Source organism: Ambystoma mexicanum, chromosome 10, assembly GCF_040938575.1.
Source record: "Ambystoma mexicanum isolate Mex_15411 chromosome 10, UKY_AmexF1_1, whole genome shotgun sequence".
Taxonomy (NCBI): domain Eukaryota; kingdom Metazoa; phylum Chordata; class Amphibia; order Caudata; family Ambystomatidae; genus Ambystoma; species Ambystoma mexicanum.
In genome coordinates, this window is record NC_090932.1 from 1,640,408,866 (window position 1) to 1,640,426,691 (window position 17,826).

The 17,826-nt window shown below is 47.3% G+C and overlaps 1 protein-coding gene across 2 annotated transcripts in view; it reads right to left on the reverse strand.

Annotated features, from left to right (window-relative positions):
* LOC138492705 (septin-2A) overlaps nucleotides 1–17,826 on the reverse strand; it is a 568,103-nt gene that overhangs the window by 200,336 nt on the left and 349,941 nt on the right. For both annotated transcript variants that reach the window (XM_069620052.1, XM_069620053.1), the window contains exon 8: nucleotides 14,464–14,565. In XM_069620052.1, the coding sequence (XP_069476153.1) occupies nucleotides 14,464–14,565 (102 nt within the window). The remainder of the gene's footprint in view (nucleotides 1–14,463; nucleotides 14,566–17,826) is intronic.

Below are 17,826 nucleotides of genomic sequence, written 5' to 3' on the forward strand. Positions count from 1 at the left end.
TCACCCACGGCAGCTCTGGTCTCCAGGCTAAACATTCCCAAGGTGTTTCACGTGTTCCATCCCATGGCTCTCAAGACTGCTGTTTTATACATCCCTAGAATGCAAAGGCAGTAGGACCTGTGCTTTAGATTCATCTAAAAGGACAGCAAGATCTCATTACACCTGGAGTCATGATTAATGAACGCATTTAAAGAAGCCGACTCCGAGACAGGTCAATTCGTCTTTTCCAGAAAGAAACCCCAGCAATTCATTAGAGGTAAGGACTTCTGGACAGAGGAGGAGCAGGACTAAACCCATCCTACGGTGGTCTCCTCATGCCTGTATCCTGGGGGTCAGCACTCGTAGAACGCCCATACCAACCTACCACATCTTATGGGCACATCTGTGGACCTACTTGGCAAACACTCGCTCCTCGCATGGTCACAGTGCCAGTGGAAACATTCCCCTTTTGACAGCCAATATAGCGCCCACATCACACATTCGCCAATGAAGTGCTGTCGAAGCAAAGCTCACTTTCATACACGGAGCCCGAGTGGCACTTCCGCAGCAGCGCTATTTTAGGGATTTTTATGGCGGAGAGCCTGTGAAGAGGCTCTGGCGCCTGCTCAGGTACTGCCTGGTGAAATGTTGGCATCATGCTTAGAAGTGAGCATACCCCCAAGGACAGAAGCACTGCCAAGGTGGTACGACCCCAGCATTAAATGCACCCTCCTAGGACAGATGCACCTGTGAAGGGGGTAGACCCCAGCATTAAATGCATCCTCCTAGGACAGGGGCACCTGTGAAGGGGGTAGACCCCAGCATTAAATGCATCCTCCTAGGACAGGGGCACCTGTGAAGGGGGTAGACCCCAGCATTAAATGCACCCTCCTAGGACAGGGGCACCTGTGAAGGGGTAGACTCCAGCATTAAATGCACCCTCCTAGGACAGGGGCACCTGTGAAGGGGGTAGACCCCAGCATTAAATGCATCCTCCTAGGACAGGGGCACCTGTGAAGGGGGTAGACCCCAGCATTAAATGCATCCTCCTAGGACAGGGGCACCTGTGAAGGGGGTAGACCCCAGCATTAAATGCACCCTCCTAGGACAGGGGCACCTGTGAAGGGGTAGACTCCAGCATTAAATGCATCCTCCTAGGACAGGGGCACCTGTGAAGGGGGTAGACTCCAGCATTAAATGCAGTGCCCGTGAGGGTGCTAGAACAGCGTATCAAAGGCATCTTATGCCGGCGGTATCGGAATAAGGTACTCACTGTCAGGGACACAGCCTCACTGCTAGGCTATCACCCTAAACGAGTGCCACCCAGCTACCATAGCAATGCAGGCGCGAGTCTGCAGAGAATCATATAAAGCGGTAAGGAAACAGTAAAATCAGGGAACATGCATGGGGCTTGGGAACACCCACACTCCACATCAACAAGACACTAAACCTCCTCTAAACCTATAGGGCTAGGGACTTCAACAAATGCTAACCCCCAAAGAACCACTACAATGTCAGTAATCTGTCTGTACAACCTGTGTCCGCTCACCGACCAAAGACGCCAAAGCGTGCCCAGGCTATACCAAGGCTAACCCTGATGTGTTCCCCCTATTGAAAGGTCTCAATTTTCAGTACACTGAAATCACACTGGAGCAGGGATACTGTACTTGCGTGCTGAGGATCTCCCTACCTGGCCTAAATGGAGGGATGGGCAGATTTAATACTACCCTAACTTAATATCAGATTCCACCAGACTCTAGTCACCAACTCTCCTCCCTCTCTTAATAGAAGGCTAAACTGTCAATACATTGCCAAAACACATTAGTGATTGATTCCATTGCTTGCCAATCAGATGGCTGTCCTCCCGAGTTGCATAACCATAACTAGGCAGCACCGCTTGAAAAGAAAAATGTACACCGATCCAGCAGCTAAGCAAAAGAATGCTTTGCTAGAAAGGTGCAAGCCTAGCTAATTCATGAACGTCCAGCTAGACGGAGTAATTTAGTTTAATTACTAAACCTAAAAGAAATGCACTCGACCCACAGCGACAAATGTAACCAGCTCTTTCTGTGAAATGGCATGTCACCACAAGCCCACTTCATGTTTGGCGCATTGCTGCCACCCAAATGGCAGCCACGCACATTGAACCGAACATTTAATGCAAACACATTTTGTTTGCAGCAAGTGTCAAAAGTTTCAAACATCCCAGAATGTCATTGTAATTGCCAGCAAGGTAGAGTACCATGCAAATGGTACTCCACCTTCATAACAACTTTGCGCCTGTGAGAGTGGTCAAGTATATATTGTGAGGCCGGAGGTGACAACATTAATCCACCACTCAGCAGCAGCGACTCCAAAAGCAACAGAAGAAGCACAAAGCTGCTGCTAACCCTAGATTTGTACGTGTGGTTAGCTCAATCTTTTTATTCTCAAAATTCTCTAATATTAAAAGAGTGCATATGATCTTTTTCCTGCATATGTTTCTGCCTCTCCTCACTCAAACATGCCACCAAACCTTCACTCATACCGAATGAGTACATAAAACCTACCTTCTCCTGCCTGCTTTTCCAGCCCTCTGGGGGCCACCGTGCGTTAGGAGAGGTTTTCCTTTCCTATGGTCTTTTTCTTCCTCTCTATCTCGACTCTCCCTTCCTCCATCCAACTATCCCTCTTGTGCTTCTTAACTGTAATCTGTCAACTAAATTACCGTTCCACCTAAGATTAGCAAGAGAAAAAAGGGCTCAGTTTGATCATTTAAGAGATGCAATATTACAGAATATTGGGGAATCAGCATTATCCATTGCTACACAAAAATACAATTCAAGATCCTAAATTGAGTTTTCAAATGCCTTCCTAGGTTAACCGCTTACTATTTAGCCAACAAGATGGAACCCAACAATCCTCCTAGATCGGATTGCTAAATCCATAAATTTGAAAAAGAGGGATCTGAGGTTTTCTGTCATCGGTCCCCAACTGTGGAATGCACTACAGGTTTCCATTCATGGGAATACAATATTTACTAACATTGTAAAGCTGTGTTTCTGCTGATGCATAGCTCCCACATTATGTAAACCTTCCACCCAGATGCCAGTCCTTGTGCTACTATCTTAAATGAAATTAATTACCTGAAAAAAGGTGAAATCTATGCAACATCAGTTTAAGTAAAAAACCTTCCTAACTAATGCTAAATTGCTAATAAAAACAGCCTGGGAAGATTAAGTATGCTACACATTCAGCTACTGAGGGAAATATGGATTCCTCTGGTCAAATTCTAGATCAAGTTCTAGAAACACGTTTATTATACACCTTCCCACCGTTGTAAGATGTACAAAAGTGGATCTGAACGTAGTCCAAGATACATCAGCAGGTATAATCTTTATGTCCGCCATAATAGACCTTAAGGCTCTAAAGTTAAAGGGAAACTGAAGTTGGTTGGCCATCAGACTCTTATCTAAGACAAAAAGATCATTTGGAAGAACTGGATAAACAAAGTACCACCAACGGGGGCAGCCCTAATTAATGAGTGATTTAAATATGCACATTTTAAACCGTGAAACCGTAAACTAAAGCAATAGAAAACTAGCTTGAAGTGGCAGGGCCTTTCAATGATATTCTATTGGCTCTAATAGAAGCAACTGCTGCCAGTCTGATGGCATCTTGCTGCGTCAGAAGAGAATGGCATTGGTGGGTGATTAGTAGGACTAGAGGGAGCTAGACCAGGTTCCTGCTGCAGATCAAAGGGAACCAAGCTCTGCACGCCAGAACTTCCAGCTAAGTTTCTAGAGGTTTTTGGGGTGTTGTCTTTTGAGGCCATGTCTTAGAGCAGCCTGGGGAGGGTGTTCCGGACATGCGTTCTGGTGACTGCTACCAAGCGTTTTCCGTGTTATAGTGGTGTGGTGAGATGTTTTGGGTGAGGGTTACAGGATGAAAGACTGCTTGGTGATAGTATTGGGTTAGGGCACAGCGATACCACAGGGCGGCTTCCAGTTAACCGATCCACTGATGGGAGTACTGGTGGGCTGATCCTTCTGCGGGCATATCTGGTATGTCGTATCTGTTGGCGTGTTTATGTTTATAGTAGATTAGGCAAAAAGGGCAGGTGTCTGGATGGTTGATCAGCCTCGTCGGTTTTAGCCTCCGTTGCATCTGTTCTGTGCCGGCATGGATGTATGCTTAGGAGTTGTGTTATTTTCAACAATCACTGTTGTCCTGGTGCAGGGGTTTATGGCTACGGCTTGAAATAGCCTTTTAATTTCTAAAATGGATGCTTGACTTCGTAGGTCCTGTTGAAGAGCCATGCCAGGAGCACTTTCCAGAAGCCAAGGTAGTCTTACGAAGATTGCTATTGGGTGGGTGAAGAGCCATGCCTGGAGCACTTTCCAGAAGCCAAGGTAGTCTTTCAGCATGAAGATTGCTAATGGGTGGGTAGATGTTAGGCAGAAACCTGTGCAGTTCCCTTGGGGAACACTGCAAAAGATTTAAGACTACAGGTAGAGCAGTAAACCCCTTTGGTAGCAGTCTGTACCACCCAGATTTACCCGGTAGCTGTGGCTGAGCAGTCAGACTTCTCTCAAGAAGAGTTAGGCAGTATGTAAAGTATACACAATATGTACCAAAATACAATAGCACAAGCAAACACTGACCAGAGCTTGGTTTCAAAAGTATATAGTTATTTATTTAAAATACACATAAGTTAAAAACACTCTAGCAAACATATAGTAAAAACGTCAAACACAGTTATACTGAAAGTAGATTCAATCCTTTCTCCTATCTAGACAACTCTAGGTTAACACCACTTAATTAAAACAGAGGTGAGTGCTTAACGTTAGATGACACTCTAGTAGTTTCCAAGAAAGGGAGAGAAAAAGCAGAAATGGGTTAAACACACCACTCTAAGGTCCAGAACACTTGCAATAGGCTCAAAGAAGCACAAAGTCACAGGTGAGCAAAAGTCACTAGGCAGGGCCCACTCTTAGAGTAGCCGGAGCGAAAATGTGCCCAAGATCACACTGTTAGTTAGAGATTCAAAGTCTTGCAAGCAGTCAAAAAGAGTTTAGAGTGGCTCAGAAAGTTTAGCCAAAGTGTCCCAGGCACTCCCAGGTTCGAAAGCCGGGGACTAAATCTACCCCGTACAGTCGGTGGCAAGGGAAGCCAGGCGGAACACAGTACCTTAAGCGGAAAGGATCCTCCAGCGGTGGCAGTTGTTCCAGGCAGTGGCAGCAGGGCTCGACGTCGGTCAGGGGAGAAGAAGTTCTCGCTGAAGAGCAGAAGAAGAGGGTCGTTGCACTGCCCGGGAAGAAACCAGCCGCGGAGTCCTCCGGTTAAAGGGTTGGTACCGACTTTCGCGGTAAGGGGGTAAAGCGTGGTATTCCGGTTGCCGGGGTGCTTGGCACAGGCAAGGCGGCCACGAGATACCTCAAAGGACGGAAAGAAGGCGAAAACTGGTTGTCCCCACCAGTCAAGGGAAGGAGCCACTCCGTTAAGAGTTCTCCTCGGTCGTCGGGAAAAAGTGGTGAGACGGTTCAGCAGGGCTCCACCGGTTGGTGTCGTCGAAGCAGGTCGGCTCAGCTCTTCCCTCGTCGGATTCTTGGTCCTGTGGCGACTTCTGAAGTCCCAGTCCCCAAAGCCCTGCTTTTATGCAGCAAACCCCCATTCACCCAGCCTAGCTGTCACTCAAACATGCTAAGTGGTGAGCCGGGCGGCTCACCACTTGGGCCAATCAGGACGGAGTGCGACTGGAGTTACCAAGGTAACTCAGTCCAGGGTGCCTAAATCCCCCTCCACCCCTCCTAAGTACCCCAGACAGAGTGGCACCACTTTGGAGGGCTTCTGTGGAGAAGCCCGCCAAAAGTGGAACAAAGGGCTCCACTTTGGGTCAGAGTTACAGAGGCGAACACCAACGCCATTTTAGAATCAAGTTTTGGCAAAAAGTCCCAACCGGAGTTATAAAAATAAATATATAAACCGGCGGTATGTTTAAGGCTACCGTAAATAAATAATTAAATGTGTTAGCCTAAAACAATGGGAAATCCCATAGGGAAATATTCGCGGTCGAATATAAAAAGTAGTTTCCACTGCCACCAGCCAAAACTCGATCAGGGGGGACGGAGACGTGCCCCCTCGACTAACAGACCCTGGGGCAATCGAATTGCCCCAGCCAGTACGTCCACAATATGATGGTTTGTACTGGTTCTGTTCAGGATTCAAGACTAGCAAAGTCTTTGGTGACTTTACATGCCCTGGGAGACAGTAGTCAGTCCCAGGGTATGGAGTCTATGTTGGGGAGTCCCTAGGACACCCCTGGGTCACGGCACAGAGGGTGCTGTGTGACCCACATCACAAAAATACATGAGGCCCTATGGAGTAAAAGACCCCATAGCCCATTCAACACAAGGTTTGTCCAAGATAACACACTTCAACATGTCCAAGAGTGAGGGAAAAAGAGTCTCACTCTTGGCAGGAGAAAAAAATTAAACCCCAGAAATCCAGCAAAGCTGCTGGGGGACTCACTAGGTAGGGAAATTCAGCCTAAACAGAGAATTCTCCCTAACACTCGCCCCCCCCAGACTAAGGGACAGGAGGATTTAATCCACTCCTGGATGAACCTCATACCTCTAGTCGATGATATACATCCTAGAGAGTCCATCAGCATTTTGATGGTGACACCTTGACCTATGTTCAATGGAGAACTCAAAGGTTTTCTTTTGCAAGCTAACGGACCTACAGACCCTTTGAGGAACATCAGTCTTTTTGTTATAGGGGATCTGGTTGACCAGTCCCTCAGAAGTTGGTACAACTTCCGAACCTATGTTAGGCTTTTTCAAGGGGTCCTTATAAAGGATTCCCCTAGATCTAGAGGGGCCTCCAAGGTTCCTCACCACCTCTCTTGTGGGAGCAGGTTGGGTCTTAGGCCTCTTGGTTGGAGGGGTTGGGGTTAGGCAATGCACCTGCTTCCCCTTCCTCTTAGATCTACCCTTACCTATTTTAGGAGTTTCCCCCCTAATATTAGGATTTGAGTTGGGGTCTTCAGTAGAAGGTCCAACAGTCTGAAGGTTTTTGGCCTTAGACTTTGCTTTTCTGGTTTTCCACCAGCACTGAGAATTACCAGTTCTCTCAGGTCCAGATAGGGGCCTAGTTGGTCTATCCACCTCTTCCTCAGAAGCAGGGGGGGTCAGAGACTCTGAAACTAGGGGAACAAGGGTGGAGCTTGGTTGGGGCTCCCATGTTCCTAGCATACTATCCTGAACTGTGCCTGGGTTAGAGGTCAACTTACTAAAACCAGGGCTTGTAGTGGGGTTCTCAGTAGAGGGTCCCACAGGCTTAGAAGGGTCCTTCAAGGTAGCCTTTCTAGCCAATTTGGTTAAGTTCTGCTTCTCCATACTGGGAGGCCTGGGGGTATGGGACACTACTCCTAGAGTTCTTAGGTCATTCCCCAACAGGACCTTCCCAGGTACCTCAGTCTGAACACTGACAGGGATCCTCACTGTCATGTTGTTACACTGAATGAGGGCTGGTAGAATAGGAACCATTTGGACAGGGCCTCCAGACATCTTAGTGGGACCTTTGGGTGCTTTGGCCACATCCTCAGGTTGAAAGAAGCTTTCATCCACTACTGTTCTGCTGGCCCTAGTGTCTCTCCTGGCAGGAGTATCCTGGCCATTGACAAGAACACTGTCCACATAATACACCTTAGAGTTAACAGGTAGGGAGTTATACACAACCCTATTCTGGGGACTAACCAGACCCATAGGCTCTAAGTTTACAGTTGCTTGAAGACCCAAGGGTTCTTCAGCAAAGAGTTCAAAGTGGGCACTAGCCATTTGTACTTCATCCTCAGGAGTGAAGGCTAAGGAGACTGTGCTGATCCCTGCAGGTTTACCCTTGCACTTGGGATCTCCTTTGATATGGTCAGTACCCTGACAGACATAGCATTGTCCAAATGCTCTCTGGAAGGGTGGCTTGTTCTGACCTCCTTCTGGCTTGTGGCCAGAAGGTACACTAGCCTGATTCGGTTTACCCTGGGGCTTACCCTGGTTATTTGGTTGTTTGTGGCCCTCTTGGGTATGGGAGGTATTAGAATTCTCTTTGGAGTCCTTTTTAGGCTGTTTCTCCCCATCCTTCCTCTGAGTTACCCCAGAATCCTTGTGAGTGGCCCTGTTGGCAACCCACAAGTCAGCAGCCTTAGCTAGCTTCCTAGGATCCAATTCCTGTGAATCAGCCAAGTGCTGTCTGAGCTCAGGAGAGCAGGCATCATAAATTGACTCCAACATAAAGAGATTTCTCATCCCCTCATAAGTGTTCACCTTGTAACCCTTAATCCATCCCTCTAAGTTTTTCAAACATTCACTCACCCAGGTAGCCCAAGGGGTACCATCATGCTTTTTGAGGTTCCTAAACCTCTTAAGATACTGGGAAGGGGTCTTCCCAAACCTAGCTATCAAAGCTAGTTTCACACATTCATAGTCCTTCCTATCCTCCTCCCCCATCTCCATTACCACATCAGTTGCAACCGGGGGAAGCCTAGAGAACAACCAGGTGAGTAAGTCATTTCCTGTGATGTTCTGGAGCCCATGATTATATTCAAACAGAGACAACCAATCCAACACATCCAACTTAGGCTCATACATACCAACCAATTCTTTAGGCATCCGGGGTCTTTTAGGACTGGAACTTCTAGAGGAGCCAGAGAGAGAAACATTCTCAACAGATAATTTCTTCATTTCTAAGTCATACTTGAGCTCCATTTCCCTTAGCCTTAGTTCTTTGTCAGTTTGAGCATTAAGTTTCTTATACTCCAATTCTAGCTTCATTTTCTCCAGTTCAAAGTACTGAGGACTAAATGTGGGACCTGGTAAAGGTCCAGTAGGCACAGCAGGTAGAGCAGGCAGAGGCCTAGGGGGGACAGTTACAACAGCCTCACCCTCCTCTTCTGACTCTTCCTCAGAAACATCAACATTTTGTTCCATGTTAACTTCAACACTGTCATCTACAGTTGCTGGAGTGGTAGGTTCCTCTGAACCATCACCCAGACTTTGGTTAGCTAACAATCTTTCAATCAGCTCCATTTTCTTGCCCTTAGTCAGGAGATCCTTATGTTTACAGAGCACTCTTAAACAATCAGCAGTTTTGGCTGCAAGGGACTCTTGACTATAGCTTTCTATAACTGACATGTTAGAGGTTTTACTTTTTCAGTGCTAAGCTTTGTGGTTAGTTGCACTAAGGTATCTAAAGCACAATAAAATGTATACTCAATACAAATCCCACCGCTGTACACCAGTGTTAGGCAGAAACCTGTGCAGTTCCCTTGGGGAACACTGCAAAAGATTTAAGACTACAGGTAGAGCAGTAAACCCCTTTGGTAGCAGTCTGTACCACCCAGATTTACCCGGTAGCTGTGGCTGAGCAGTCAGACTTCTCTCAAGAAGAGTTAGGCAGTATGTAAAGTATACACAATATGTACCAAAATACAATAGCACAAGCAAACACTGACCAGAGCTTGGTTTCAAAAGTATATAGTTATTTATTTAAAATACACATAAGTTAAAAACACTCTAGCAAACATATAGTAAAAACGTCAAACACAGTTATACTGAAAGTAGATTCAATCCTTTCTCCTATCTAGACAACTCTAGGTTAACACCACTTAATTAAAACAGAGGTGAGTGCTTAACGTTAGATGACACTCTAGTAGTTTCCAAGAAAGGGAGAGAAAAAGCAGAAATGGGTTAAACACACCACTCTAAGGTCCAGAACACTTGCAATAGGCTCAAAGAAGCACAAAGTCACAGGTGAGCAAAAGTCACTAGGCAGGGCCCACTCTTAGAGTAGCCGGAGCGAAAATGTGCCCAAGATCACACTGTTAGTTAGAGATTCAAAGTCTTGCAAGCAGTCAAAAAGAGTTTAGAGTGGCTCAGAAAGTTTAGCCAAAGTGTCCCAGGCACTCCCAGGTTCGAAAGCCGGGGACTAAATCTACCCCGTACAGTCGGTGGCAAGGGAAGCCAGGCGGAACACAGTACCTTAAGCGGAAAGGATCCTCCAGCGGTGGCAGTTGTTCCAGGCAGTGGCAGCAGGGCTCGACGTCGGTCAGGGGAGAAGAAGTTCTCGCTGAAGAGCAGAAGAAGAGGGTCGTTGCACTGCCCGGGAAGAAACCAGCCGCGGAGTCCTCCGGTTAAAGGGTTGGTACCGACTTTCGCGGTAAGGGGGTAAAGCGTGGTATTCCGGTTGCCGGGGTGCTTGGCACAGGCAAGGCGGCCACGAGATACCTCAAAGGACGGAAAGAAGGCGAAAACTGGTTGTCCCCACCAGTCAAGGGAAGGAGCCACTCCGTTAAGAGTTCTCCTCGGTCGTCGGGAAAAAGTGGTGAGACGGTTCAGCAGGGCTCCACCGGTTGGTGTCGTCGAAGCAGGTCGGCTCAGCTCTTCCCTCGTCGGATTCTTGGTCCTGTGGCGACTTCTGAAGTCCCAGTCCCCAAAGCCCTGCTTTTATGCAGCAAACCCCCATTCACCCAGCCTAGCTGTCACTCAAACATGCTAAGTGGTGAGCCGGGCGGCTCACCACTTGGGCCAATCAGGACGGAGTGCGACTGGAGTTACCAAGGTAACTCAGTCCAGGGTGCCTAAATCCCCCTCCACCCCTCCTAAGTACCCCAGACAGAGTGGCACCACTTTGGAGGGCTTCTGTGGAGAAGCCCGCCAAAAGTGGAACAAAGGGCTCCACTTTGGGTCAGAGTTACAGAGGCGAACACCAACGCCATTTTAGAATCAAGTTTTGGCAAAAAGTCCCAACCGGAGTTATAAAAATAAATATATAAACCGGCGGTATGTTTAAGGCTACCGTAAATAAATAATTAAATGTGTTAGCCTAAAACAATGGGAAATCCCATAGGGAAATATTCGCGGTCGAATATAAAAAGTAGTTTCCACTGCCACCAGCCAAAACTCGATCAGGGGGGACGGAGACGTGCCCCCTCGACTAACAGACCCTGGGGCAATCGAATTGCCCCAGCCAGTACGTCCACAATATGATGGTTTGTACTGGTTCTGTTCAGGATTCAAGACTAGCAAAGTCTTTGGTGACTTTACATGCCCTGGGAGACAGTAGTCAGTCCCAGGGTATGGAGTCTATGTTGGGGAGTCCCTAGGACACCCCTGGGTCACGGCACAGAGGGTGCTGTGTGACCCACATCACAAAAATACATGAGGCCCTATGGAGTAAAAGACCCCATAGCCCATTCAACACAAGGTTTGTCCAAGATAACACACTTCAACATGTCCAAGAGTGAGGGAAAAAGAGTCTCACTCTTGGCAGGAGAAAAAAATTAAACCCCAGAAATCCAGCAAAGCTGCTGGGGGACTCACTAGGTAGGGAAATTCAGCCTAAACAGAGAATTCTCCCTAACAGTAGAGCAGAGTTTTCTTGTCGTCGGTGGAGAACACAGACTATTTGTGACTCACCTGTGTAGTTGTGGAGTGTGAGCCTGTTGTACTAAAGAGAAGAGGACGGTGACAGATCTGATCATTGTAGTTTTCCACGCAGGATGTTGCGTGGGGTAACTTGGAAAGGGGATAGATGGAAAGCTCCTATTTCTTTTTGAAGGACCAATACCCCCCAATGTAGTGCTTGATCATCTAGCAAGCTTCCTTCAGTCTTTTGATGAGGAGCGCAAGCCCTGCTGAGGCAGAAGCTGCTAAAATGTTGACTAGAATACAGACACAGGGATCGTCAGGATGAGCGCAGATCTTTACAACATCCTACATTGACAGTTGTGTCAATTCGTCTGTATGGTCCAGGGACTGGCTGAAGACATAACTTGTGCAGGTACGGTACAGATGGGTCAGTAAGTAGTTAGTTGATCTTCCAGGTTTCCTTTTGAGTTCTGGAGTAGGGGTTTGATGTACGCAGTCCTGAAATCGCAGACTGCCTCTCTAAGTGGCAGGAATTAATACATTAGTGCAGTTTCGTGGAGATCCTTGGTGTGCATGCGTCTGTTGGTGAGCCCATTCGGTTATTCACGGCCATTACTTTATTGAATTTTGGTTTGCTGCTCCCAGTTCTGGGGTTTGAAGAAGGCTGTTTCCTACTGTAAATTCATGTGCCAGGTTTACTTGCATCACATCGATGGAAGTGTTACTCATCGCTCACTTTGTTGGTATTATGGTTGCAGACGTTCTCTCACAGTCCCTGCAATGATGCAAGGCTGGTGTTGCAAGCACCTGGCTCTTAAGTTCCTTAATGAGGTTGGACATATCCCTTTTGGTAACAAGGCTGCAAGTTCAATGCACTTCGCATAGTGAAACCTTTGTTCTTGGGATTTCTGCTCTCTAGTGTTGTAGTTGGCCTGGGCAAGCTGCTTTCTTGATTTGTACTCACTGTTGAAACAAAACAAAGAGGCAATGGCTGGAAGGTACAGAATTATCTTATACCTCTGGCAATTGCTGTGGGCAACACTCCAGACCATTGTTCTTCGCCTGCCAAGACATTAAAGAAAGGGCAAAGACCATATGCCAATCAGGCTTGGTTTCACCCCCAAAGAGGCAGTCCCGCCCGAATTGCTAGGTCACATCCTTTCTGCACAAGACCACAAGCATCGCCAGACCATGTTTCGGCTTCTTTGTGGGACAGGTATGCCCAGACATGGGTCCCGTGCTTGCTGGGCCTAGAGACCCAAGCTACTCCTCAGTGACACCCAACAAGATTGTAACATGTCTGGGGATGCTTGTGGTCTCGTGCAGAAGGGATGTAATCTAGCCATTTGGGGTGGGACCAAGCCTGATTTGCACATGGTCTTTCCCCTTCTGCAACTGCTTGGCAACCTGAAATATTATGGTTTGGAGGGTTGCCCAGAGCTCTGCTTGTGTCTATGATATGTTCAACACCTTCCAGCTATCATTTAGTTTTGCTTTGGCACATGCAATAGCCAGGCCTGTGCCACCTTCCGGTTGATTTACTTGAATGCATATCATGGGGAGATGTGGCGGGGGCTTGGAGAGTTTGTCAGTCCAAGGCATTTAGAATCCAGCTCCACAGAGCGAGTCTGATTTTATGTTCTTATCAGGGGAGCAACATTTGGCTCCGCGGGCCAACTGATGAACAGACGCACCTATGTGAATTTAACTCTTGTGTTTCAGACAATCTATAAATAAATATTAAAACACATAGTCAAGACCTTTAAAGCATAAAGGGCCAGTATGTGGAAGTCAGACTGGCCGATCCCTTTGTACTAGTTTGCTTCCCGCTGGTAGCTCCTGCTCACTGGAAACCGACGAGCTACTTGCTTAACTATCTCTGGATCTCTGCTTAAGTATTTTGACCAGATCATCTAGACCGATGTTCTGTCATGCTCTCTAGCTGCTTGACATTTTGGGGGATTCCGGAGAGGGATGAGGAAGGAGTTGGATTAGTTGTTTGAGGGAGATGTTTTCCCTACGTTAAGTGGCTGTTGTGTTGGTGCTTTGTTGAAAACTAATGTTGGAATGTTCAAGTATTATTAGCTGTATTGGTCTGCAATAACAAGTTTGTAGGATGGAAGGGAGCAGAGATGCTAAATTAGCGCTGTTCCTAAAAACAAGGAGAGATTTGTAGTCTGGGATCATTACTGACACTTGTGGGAATGTGTGCCTGGTGTACAGGATCCTTTCCATACATGGCGGATGTGGGCACTCGCCTGCGACAAAAGCAGCCACCAACCAGTCAAGCCCGCATCGGGCAATATCCTTCCATCAGGTCAAAGGTCCATGCTACATCTCAGCATTCATGTAAAGGGATCAGTATAGCATTTTATTGTTTGTCCAAAAAGGAGGAAATCCCCCCCCTCCCACCCACCTTCCTACATCACCACCAGAGTTCACCCTCCCTCGCTCTCTTTTACTGTGCCTGGCCCCCTTCCGGGTTATATTTCCTGAGGGAATAACAGATATCCTCAGCACAGGTGTAAAGACTGGTCACCGTGCAAGCAGCTTGCGGTGCCTACAGACTCGCACAGGGAAACTAGGTACCAGGTGTACAATAGCCGTAAGAGGCCTACTGTCCCTCAAAGAGGAAGCAGGGGAGGGGAGGGGAGGGGAGGGGGAGCAGGGTTTGCATCTGGCATGGGACCACAGATCAGGGGGAAAAGTGGGGGACGCCAGATGGGAGCAGTCAAAATGCCATCGCGTCTGGATGGGACGTGGTCTCGCAGTAATAGAACAAACTAACAATGATGAGCAGAAGCGAGTACTGTCATCCTCAAGGTAAACAACGCTAAGCAAACGGCATTCTGCAAACATCAGAGTGCAGTTAAATGCATAAGGCGTGACAGAGGTGGCCTTTCAGGACACACAAGGTGGGTGGGGGATTACACAAAACAAGCATGGGAGGAGCCATGAGTAGGGGGCAAGTTATACAAAGTGAGAAAAGCAAGAAAATAGGAGCCTCGACGCTGCAATTCCGGTGTTGGCTTTTTTAGTTAGAAAGAAAAGTCACGTGCCCCCCGCCCAGATTCCTTACCTTCAAGACCCGCGTCTGCTCCTTGAACTCTTCATCCTCGTCGGAGTCTGCATCTGGCAGCTGGTAGATGCGAATACCATGCTCGGCTATTTCATCCAGGACCTGGGTGGAGAAAGGAGAGCAACTCTGCGTTAGACTGGCAGCCCCAGTCGATTCTTCACTGCCAGTGTATGTGAACAGTCTTGTATTATGGCTCAGGTGACAGGGGTGCTTTTGAAGTATCCCATTCTGGTCCTTAAGTAATTCTGGCACCATGTGCTTGTGTTGTGGAGTAAACTTGTGGTAGCTGTAATTTACGCTTGGTTTCAGCAACAGTGTAGCCTCTTTTACCACATTAGTAGCCCAATGTACTACCAGGGAGCACTTGCAGTACTAATGTATTAAAGACCCATTTCCGGTCTTTCTGTTTTGGGCCGTCCCTTTGTCGCTCACTACGCAGGCATAAAATGGGCGATGCGCAGGCATGGGCTCACTATGAGCCTAGCCCTGCACCCTCTAGAGCGTTTTACACATACCTAGGCTACCTTCTTTTCCCAGACAGCCCCAGTACACATCCAGCGTGGGTGGACCAGCGTGTTTGGGCCAGCCTCATTGACTGGCCATCAAAACCTTTGCGCGTCTGCGCTTGGTTTGCGATAGGAGGACTGGCATAGACTGGCCCAGCCCATGCGTGAATGTGAATATCTAGAGGAGACCCTGTGCATTGCTCAGATCAGATGACCCTTTCCTAAACTGCTGGGGGATTGGCCATGAAGATGGTTCGCTCATTTCCTAGGACCAGCTTTGGCCACAGCTCCTTTATCGTAGATGTGCTCATTCAGAGGCCCCTTTCCCCATAAGGGGGGTGGGGGGGGGGTGTTGCTGTGCATTTCAAAGCACCTCACAAATGGGTTGCACTTTACAATGCCCAGAAACGAGGGTCATGTACCTGCGCCTGTGACAACAGGCGCAGAGTGAGACGCAAATCATGAGCGGGTGTTAAATACAATGCCCTCTATATCCCTTTTACATTGGATATAAAGTAACATGTCATTTCCTTAAGTCCAATGTATTTTGTATAGAGAGATAAGAGTTAAAACTGAATGCATTGTGGTGCCACTTAAATGCATAACTGCCTTTGTAAAATGAAGCACCATTTAAAATATAATCCATGGCTTAAGGCAGTGTCGAATCATACAGCGGATGGTGAATTCATTACACACCATCGACTAAAAGATAGCATGCATTAAAGCAGCAGCGGGAGGCTTGCCATAAGTTAGATGTTTGTGCAACAGAAATTAGTATAGGGAATTCGTTCTATGCACGCAAAAATTGTGCAAAGTTTTAGACCATTGCTGTCCCCATCGTTGAATGCACAGACAGTCCTCTGTGTAACGTGACAGGGAAAGGGTGTTTTAACAGTACATGTTACTGGGGAATAGTACATCTCCAGCCCAAAACACAGGCACATTAAAAGTTGTGCATGTATGCATAGATGTGTACACTAATAAAGAATGACAGTAGCACACTTAAGTTTAGTGAAAGTCGCCCACACATATTAATTGAAAGCTGCATATATGAGAAGACCGAGCACACGTGTTCAGAGCAGAGTAAACCAAGCCCTGAGACTAGGACTGTCCTAATTCCAACCTGCAGGAGCCGCATGCAAGCTGGCCATTGTCGACATTTAAACGACTTGCACATAAGAGGCCATACTTTAACAATTCCACTCTAGCGGAGCCAAGTTCAATGTATATATTTTGATTAACATTTAAGTAACTTTCTTAGATACCATACTTGTTTTGATACTGAAGACAAACAGTTTGCCTCGTGATGAAATGCTATTAAAGTCAATTGTGTTACCTACATAGAAGTAGAAATGTTTGCTATGCCTAGCATATTTTAGAGTACAATATATACTTACTTGCAATTGAGAGTGAATGCCTGCGTGACCATCAATGGTGAGTTACACGTAAGCAAGTAAATTCGTTTTGCCGACTATTCGATTTTGTGTCGCACATTGTGGTGATTTACAAGGTAAAGCTGGAGACCACTTTTGGTTGAAACAGTTTGAGTTTTGAGACACCATTGTATTGCCCTGAATTGGAGGGTGTGATTCTATACGCTGGGGAGGTTATATCGCAGTTTTCGCAATTGAATGGAGCTGGGGGATATTTAGCTCCTGCTTCTAGCCTAGGAGCACCTGCTTAGCTTGAAAACAACCGCTACCAGGAGCTACTTTAGGCTCCCTAGGCAATTGGTGCATTAGAAACATGCATAGATTACATGAACGGAGTATTTGTAAATGCTAAGAAAGAGAAATTAGAGCACATCTTGTACACATTCAAACTTAATGAATCATACATAAAGGACACAATTGTGAATCTCATGGGGAAGTTGGATTCAGGGTGCGCTGGGTACTTGCGCTCCTGGTTCCCCAGTGGTAGCTCCTGCCTACTGGTTGATGCCTGGCACCCAGAAGCTTCTTTGAGCTCCTACTCATTTTATCTTCATTTCAAATCCTGTAGCGGTGTGCTGGGCTAGCGGGAACCTAGAATGTATGATAAAACATTCCTAGTCCTCATCCCCTCTCAATAAAGTCCTCAACTTTGCTACGAAGGCCATACGAAAGCTCCCCAGTTCCAACACCCCACCTCTACCACTTCTACATAATGATGTCATGCTGAATAGCTTCCCATACGAAATCACTCTTCACGCTGCCATCCACATCTACAAATCTATTTGTCATCTTGCAAACTGCACCTCTCTCTACTCGCCCTCCCACTGCACGAATCGTGTCACTCTTTCCATCCTTCGCCCCCTTTAAAAACTCCTCGCAACTTGCTGCTCTCCACTGGGATGAAGGCTCTGGTTGGGTGAAGACTGGATTTCTGGATCCAATGGGTTGAAAATAGAGCCCTTTGGATCAGAGAGCGTGAACCTCCAGCCGGTTCTCGCCACCACCAATGAAAGTGAGTAACAATTCAAAGAAAAGAAAACGTAAGCGCTCCCCCTCTATAGAGCCTGAAACCCAGGACTAAGTGGTGCTACAGGCCATGTCACACGGGCAGCTACTCCAGATGACCCTGGCTACAACAGCCAAACTATTGGAAGCATTAGCCTAACGTTAAACGCTACCCAGCCTGGCTGCTCAACATTAAACGCGCACAAAAGCATGCGCTGACCTGCGGTGTAGGGGACTGGAGGTGGAGTACATCGAGTCGCTGGTAAGCAGGAGGACACACAACGCATAGAATGTATACAGCTTCCGACTGCTGTCCACTGCCTGCAGCAGGTGTTGGAATGTCCCACCTGCTTCGGTGCGGAGCGCCTGCGAGGTCTCAGAAGCCGTCTGATGGCAGCCTCAGCTGGTGGGAGCGCCTG